Consider the following 8,128-nt stretch of genomic DNA (forward strand, 5'->3'; position numbering starts at 1 on the left):
TTTTGGTCTCAGACTGTATAGAGGTTTTTGTATCAGATAGAGGTTTTGGTCTCAGACTGTATGGAGCAGGGGTAGCCAACACGGTGCCCGCGGGCACTTGGTCACCCGCAGGGGCAACGTGAGTCGCCCGCGGGGCATGTTCTAAAAATAGCTCGCCAAGCAAATCCAAAATGTATAAAATACACAAAACAAAAATGGAAATGTAATTAAAAGAATCTACCCTATGCATAAACGAAACCTCAATCATAGCGAACTCTATCTACTTACTACAACTCTATATCTATCTAACACCCCTCCTCCCCCCACCCCCACAATGAATATCGACCAATCACGTTCTTGCTTGATTTGCGGGACCAGCGTTGCAGTCTGGAAGAAAAGCAATGTGGGCCACATGTGCTGTATAGGCTGGCATGATAGGCTGTTCAATGGGGCTGATGTGTTGTGTAGATTCTGCCAGAAGGAAAATCAGCGGGGAGGTGCCACATAGGGCAGAGTTTTACTGTGTGTGTTGCAACTTGCATATATATTTATTGCACTTGACGCACACACGCATGGCGTAATTTCCACCTGGGACAGGGGGGAAATGTCCCCCGCTCTTTTCGAAATCCCGTTTGTGTCCCCCCACTTTACAAATATGTTTATTATTATTTTTAACGCAGACGTCATCGCCACGGAGGAGCACACAGGACATCCCTCCCCCTTCTGTGAGCGAGTGACGACAGAGAGAGAGAGCGAGGGGGGATGAGAGGAAGAGAGATGAGAGAGAGAGAGAGAGAGAGAGAGAGAGAGAGAGAGAGAGAGAGAGAGCTAGGGAGGGAGGGAGGGAGAGAGAGAGAGCTAGGGAGAGAGGGAGAAGAGAGAGAGAGAGAGGAGAGATGCTAGTAAGGAGAGAGAGAGAGAGAGAGAGCTAGGGAGAGAGAGAGAGAGAGAGAGCTAGGGAGAGAGAGAGAGAGAGAGAGCTAGGGAGAGCACACCTTTATCTATTTAATATAGATAAAGTAATAAATCATTCCAATGTGTACTATAGGACAGTAAAAAAACCAAAAAACAGTTTGAAAGGGGAGTGATTAGTAAAATAAACATAAATAAAAAGAAAGAAAGCATGCTATAGGTAACATAAGATAAGAATAAACCAGTTTAAATGATTTGTTATTGGTTGTGATCATATTCTAAAGATGTTTGGATTATTGAAAAGTATACAGCTCTCTTTCATCTGAGTGTTGAGAGCTGTTTCCATCAATTCATCTGGGGCTCAGAGCGCTCCAGATTGATGCATTTCACTTCAACATTCAAAAATAATCTTCCCGGGGGTGCATGCCCCCGGACCCCCCTAGAGGATGTGAGGTCCCCCCTGGAGGAGGTGAGGACCCCCCTGGAGGAGGTTAGGACCCCCCTGGAGGAGGTGAGGACCCCCCTGGAGGAGGTGAGGCCCGTCCACCCCCAAATAAAGCAGGTTAAAATAATTAGATTGCATACATGTTCTTTTAGTAAACACTGAAAGCGGTCCCACAGACCCAAACAGCAAACAAAGGTTAAAGGTCAGCATATCATAATGTTAAAATGTGCTAAATATATACACTGCAAAAAAGAAAAGAAAAGAGGAGTAAAAGTAGCCCCCGACTTGTTTTATTTTTTAAAAGTAGCCCTCACCCTAAAAAAGGTTGGTTTTGGTGTCAGATAGAGGTTTTGGTCTCAGACTGTATAGAGGTTTTGGTCACAGATAAAGGTTTTGGTCTCAGATAGATTTTTTGGTCTCAGATAGATTTTTTGGTCTCAGATAGAGGTTTTGGTCCCAGACTTTATGGAGGTTTTGGTCCCAGCTGGGGTCCTGCAGCAGATGGACTGCAGCGTCTCTATAGTTTCTGATCGCCTCCTGCAGGGTAGAGCTCCCCCACCTGGTGGAGAACAGAACTACATCACACAGTGCACTGCAACAGGAAATACTCATACACATCTCCTCCATGCACACACACTGACGAGTAATGTGGGTTAAAACACATGTGACAAAGGAGCTGGGGGAGAGGGTTGTACACACAAAAACAGAAACAATCATAAATGTTTTGATATTCGAGTGAAATTGGGAAATTAATTTGGTAAATAAAAATAAATAAATCGGAAATTAATAGAATTTACTTAAAGGGGACCTATCATGCAAAATGCACTTGTGTACGTCTTTTCTACATGAATATGTGTCCCCGGTGTTCCAGGGAACTCACCAAGTGTCAGAAAACACAACCCTCTCTATTTTCCTCCATACCCAAATCTCTAAAAAAGGGGCTGCAACGGATCTGATCAAAACTGATCCAGATTTGAACACTTTCCTGACGTCAGTAAAGTGGCGCTACGGCTATTGGGCCAACTCCACCAATCAGGGGAATGTGGGGTTGGGCCACGGCCGGCCATTGCCGCTCGAAAGCGCTGGAGACGCTGTAGTACATATGCCAGGCCTGTAAGTGGCGCTGTAGTCTGCCACAAAAGTGTGGCTTTCTTTCTCCCTCCCCGAGGCAAGCGTTTGCTCCCGCTGCTTTAATTCAATGCAATCCCTCCCCGTCGAGGCAAGCACTGTAATTCTCTCCGGTTAGTCCACCAGCAGATGACAAACACCCACCTCTCCGCCTCTTCCAAGGAACGAGGGGACCGTGCCGCAGAGTTTCAGTTTCAGTTTCTTTCGCCGGTCAAGATGTCCGTTAAAGTTTAAATCTTCTGGACAAAATTAGAAAAGTGCCGGTCAAAGGTCTTCTTTGTTATTTATTGAGCTTTAAAACAAATGAATAACGACTCTATAGGCCTATAATAATATAACAAAACGGAGGACGTATAAAATGCAATAACGTGCTTTAACCAGTAGGTGTCCCTTTCTATCAGCTGTGCACCGTTATGGCGTAAATACAGCCTATCTACCAATTGGATCAAATATAAAAGTCAGCCGAATTAGTGTTGATACTGCAAGGAGACGTATTGTGTGAAAAGAAATGTAAGATGTTGTTTAATTGCTTATATATTTAAGATCCACGTCAAGTTTTCAGTTTTGGCGGCAGTTCCTGTTTGTCTAGAAGTCTTGTCATCAGGGCTCTATACATAGAGTTAACTACGGCAGATATGTCATATTTAATGCAGCCGAAACGTGTATTACAATGCAGTTATGTGATGACTTTCAAAGAGAAAAGCAAGCACACTCGGAATAATGTATTATTTAATTGTTTTATACAGTCTATGGTTGCTACAGAGGATTGTGGGTAATGTAATGTCTTCGGCCATCCAAAACTCATAGAAAACAACTTGTTTCTCAGAATTGAAGGGGAAAACGTGACAAAAGCATTGAACACACACTAAAACCTATCAATGTCGTTTAATTAACAAGATAATCTGGTGTTTTTGAGTTGATGAGTAGTGGAGATATCACTGTCAAATCAATCGACAGTAAGGGGAATACTTACTTCCGGGTGTACAATTCTCCGTTATCCAATGGGAATGGACGCTCACATTGCCTTTAACAGCCTCCCACGCAAACGAATGCCGTGCTTCCCTGAGCGTCAAATCCCGCCGCCGATGGGAATACATTGCAATCAGTTGAAAGCTATGTGCGTCTGTTTATGAAGCTGAAGGAGCCTAGGAGCGTCCCAACTGCACGCCTCGGGACCCTGACCAAGCGTCGCTCCTGGACGCTTATGGAGTGAGAGTGTGTTGCTTAGCTTGACAGATGGAACTGTACTCTAATCTTTACAAGAATCTGATTTTGTGTAAGTTTTAAATATTCATTGAAGGAGTCTTTCACATTTGAATGTTTATTTATTTAAAACATGTATTAGTTGCTATACTGTAGACATGTTGGCCTACATATGTATAATTATATTATTTTAATTGTGGTTTAAAGTAAACTTATATAAAGTTATTGGGTTGAGCCAAGTAACCCAGGTGGATGCAATCAGGTAATGAGGACAGAGCCTCTGTTTGTAGATGGGGTTTGTGGCCATGCTGTAGGCCTGACGTTTAAAATAAATGATCAAATCTTATCTGTTAAGATGAACGTTTCATTTAAAAGGTTTTTATTTATTTGTTTAAGGAGGGACCCCAGAGCCAAGGGCAGGCCGAGTAGACCGCCTTCTGCCGCCGCAGGCAGGATCAAACTCTCGGTCCGGCAGCTTCCCCGGTGATGGGCTCCGTGTAACAAGTCCCCTCAGTCTGTGCGGGGGGCGGGCCAGGTACTCCCCGTTCTGCCCTATCTGCACCACGGTGATGCTGCGGTCATCGCTCGCCTCTCCTCCGGTGGTGCCCTGGGCTCCCTCCGCCGCCACACTGCCCAGCACACTGGAGATCACGATCCCGTCGGGTCGCCAGTCTCTGGCACTGTTATGTTGGGGGTCTCTGAAAAGTCTCACCATACTTAGTCCTAGACAGTAGCACATGGTATATATGGTACGACTTTGTCATTTTTGAATGTTGATATGTATTCGCTCATAGCCTACTGTGCCTTTCACGCAGACAATACAAGTGAATTCTGAAATGACAAATAGGTTTATGTTTCAAGTTTATTTGCATTCAAAACGTGTTTTTAAACCTTTCTGTTCAAAGTTGATTTTTTGTTTCTTAAAAGATTAAATCTTTAAAAACATGCTGTTTGCCATTTTTAAAGTTTGATGGAAGAAATTAAATATAGGTCACTGACGAGGAGCTTTAGGCCTGCAATGCTTTCAGGTTGTTTCAGCTTTGAGTGAATATGGATGTTAAATTCACAAATGAGTGAATCATCTTGAACAAGAACAGGATCTTGAGCCATGATGTTTTTAAAGTACAGAAACATTCAGAATGCATGACGATTCCTTCAAAGGTTTTGAAATAGACCCCTAGTACTCTTAATTTATAAAGTAATAATACATGTGAATGATTGAGCTCATTAGTGGCCTGACTGGCCCTCCTAATTTGGTCTAAAGAAAGTCAATGATGATCGCTGTGAAGGGGTGTCCAGCCCATATCAATAACAGACCAGACTACAGGCTCATGTTTTCATGTTATAGTAGGCCTACCTCACATGAACCTGTTTGAAACCTTAATGACCCCATGATGTGATTATTTATATCTTAAAACCTTTAACAACTATATTTAGATGTTCATAAATATCTACATGTATGTATAAATGCATGTGTAGCAGTTAGACAAACATAATTAATAGATCTCATTATTACCTATTTTATGTGTACTAAAAAATAAAGTTTACTCAGCCCCCTTTTTGTTTTAATTTATTAATTAGACAAAATGATTTGTGCTTAAAGTCATATACTGTTGTGTTTCAAACGGATAGACTAGATTATTAATTATTTTTGCCTAATAGTTGCTTAAAATGCTACAATAACATTTGCAATTCGTTTTTAATCTGCCATGTACGGTATCAACGTCTCTCAGCCACCGTAGTGTCGTCAGGTGGGCGTGTTGTGTACTTGCTGACACACACACACACACACACACACACACACACACACACACACACACACACACACACACACACACACACACACACACACACACACACACACACACACACACACACACACACACACACACACACACACACACACACACACACACTCACTCACAGAGAGACGGACAATAAGAGTCACCTTTAGACTGAAAGCAGCACTTCCCCTGAGAGAGGCCGGCTACAGGAGGGAAACTGGAATACTTCCACTTCCAGCAGCTGCTGAATCCACACTGAACCAGAGTGTTACCAGAAGTCAAAGAGGAAGTAACTTTCAGGGAGCGGCTGCTGCTGGGTTTCTGCTTCACTCGGAGAATAAATGGCTTCCAGATTAGAGGAAGATATCTGCTGTTCTGTCTGCCATGGAGTCTTTAAAGATCCTGTCGTCCTGTCCTGCAGCCACAGCTTCTGTAGAGACTGTCTGCAGAGCTGGTGGACGGGGAAAGTGATCAAAGAGTGTCCACTTTGTAAGAGACGATCTTCACGGTCAGAGCCTCCTTCTAACCTGGTGCTAAAGAACCTGTGTGAGAGTTTCTTACAGGAGAGAGATCACAGATCTCCAGAGGCTCTCTGCAGTCTGCACTCTGAGAGACTCAGACTCTTCTGTCTGGACCATCAGCAGCCAGTGTGTGTCGTCTGCAGAGATTCAAGAACACACAACAACCACAGATTCAGACCCATCGATGAAGCTGCTCAGGATCTCAGAGAGAAGCTCCAGAAGTCTCTGCAGCCCTTCAAGAAGAAACTGAAGCTCTTTGAGGAAGTTCAAGTGGACTTTGATCAAACAACAGGACACCTGAAGGTCCAGGCTCGACACACAGAGACGCAGATTAAGGAGCAGTTTAAGAAGCTTCACCAGTTTCTAGAAGAGGAAGAGGAGGCCAGGATGGCTGCACTGAGGGAGGAAGAGGAGCAGAAGAGGAAGATGATGAAGAAGAAGATGGAGGCTGTGAGCAGAGAGATAGCAGCTCTTTCACACACAGTCAGAGCCACAGAGGAGGAGCTGAGAGCTGAAGACGTCTCCTTCCTGAACAACTACAAGGCTGCAGTGGAGAGGCTGCAGCGCCCCCTGCTGGAGGATCCACAGCTGCCCTCAGGAGCTCTGATAGACCAGGCCAAACACCTGGGCAACCTCAGCTTCAACATCTGGAGCAAGATGAAGGACATGGTGTCCTATTGCCCTGTGATCCTGGACCCAAACACTGCCGGTTCAAACCTCATCGTGTCTGAAGGTCTGACCTCTGTGAGAGCAGGAGAGGAGGAACAGGAACTTCCTAATAATCCAGAGAGGCTTAATGGTTTATATTTCTCTGTCCTGGGCTCTGAGGGCTTTGCCTCAGGGACTCACAGCTGGGACGTCCAGGTCGGGGACAGTGGATACTGGGAACTGGGAGTGTTAGCAGAGTCTGTTGATAGGATCAGGAAGGGAGACTTTGAGTCTGGGTTATGGACAATGTGGTTCTGCGATGGTGAATACTCTGCAGACTCCTCACTACATCGAAGTGTTGTTCTCCCATTTCAGAAGGAGCTCCAGAGGGTCAGAGTGGATCTGGACTGGGACGGAGGAACCTTGACGTTCTCTGATCCTGAGACTAACACACACATACACACCTTCACACACACTTTCACTGAGAGGCTGTTTCCATACATTAACACTGGGGATGAACTGCAGATTCTCCCAGTGAAGATCTCTGTGAGGGGAGAACAACACGAATAGATGATGATGATGATGATGATGATGATGACGATGACGATGGTGATGATGATGATGATGACGATGACGATGGCGATGGTGATGGCGATGATGACGATGACGATGACGATGACGATGACGATGACGATGATGACGACGACGACGATGGCGATGGCGATGGCGATGGCGATGACGACGGTGACGGCGACGACGACGATGACGATGATGATGACGATGATGATGATGATGATGACGATGACGATGATGATGATTGTTTGGTCAAGTTTAATCAGCAGATGTATTGTTTTGATATCATAAATATTATTCATGTATACCTAAAGACTTAAAGTCAGAACCCTTAGATGTTGTCTCCTGTGTAAAAGGGATTTTATTTTAAATCATCTGTTCAACGTAATTCATCATGTGTGTCTGTGCCACTGATACTGAAAGTTAACCTCAGAAAAGGCCCAGAGTTTATTAGCCTCCTATCTCTAACCTAGATGTTATCATGTTTGCATATTATAATGATGTGTGTTTCCTCAGATATAGAAATGTGTAGAATGTTTTTAGGTTTCCTCACATGTTTCCTCTAATTCAGCTTGTTGTCTTTATCATTTAAACATGTTATCCTTTTTAATCACATGTAACTGTGTATCGAGTTAAATTCAATAAAAACAGGTCGACCTTTGTGGTCCACTGAAAGACAGCAGTTTCTCCTTTTGTTCATTCCTTTACAGATGGGGCATCTTATTTCGGACGCCAGCATACAGCTTCCTGCCTACTACCAGCCAGTTACCTGCCTAAGACCTGCCAAAGACCAGTATCCGGGAATGTTAAGCCCTCCCACTATTTTCCAATTTCAGGGTTTAACCAGGAGATGGCGCTATATATTAAATAACTATGGCCAAACTAAGACTTAGTTTTTCACAAGAGAAAATGCAGATATTATATAAAAAACTAAA

The 8,128-nt window shown here is 44.0% G+C and overlaps 1 protein-coding gene across 1 annotated transcript; it reads left to right on the forward strand.

The window, feature by feature from the left end:
• The first annotated feature begins 5,535 nt into the window (after positions 1-5,535).
• LOC117496409 (tripartite motif-containing protein 35-like) lies at positions 5,536-7,872 on the forward strand. Its single transcript, XM_034148069.1, has one exon. The coding sequence runs from the start codon at positions 5,793-5,795 to the stop codon at positions 7,188-7,190; it is 1,398 nt and encodes a 465-aa protein (XP_034003960.1). The 5' UTR covers positions 5,536-5,792; the 3' UTR covers positions 7,191-7,872.
• The last annotated feature ends 256 nt before the right edge of the window (positions 7,873-8,128 follow it).

Source organism: Trematomus bernacchii, unplaced genomic scaffold (assembly GCF_902827165.1).
Source record: "Trematomus bernacchii unplaced genomic scaffold, fTreBer1.1, whole genome shotgun sequence".
NCBI classification, from domain to species: Eukaryota; Metazoa; Chordata; class Actinopteri; order Perciformes; family Nototheniidae; genus Trematomus; species Trematomus bernacchii.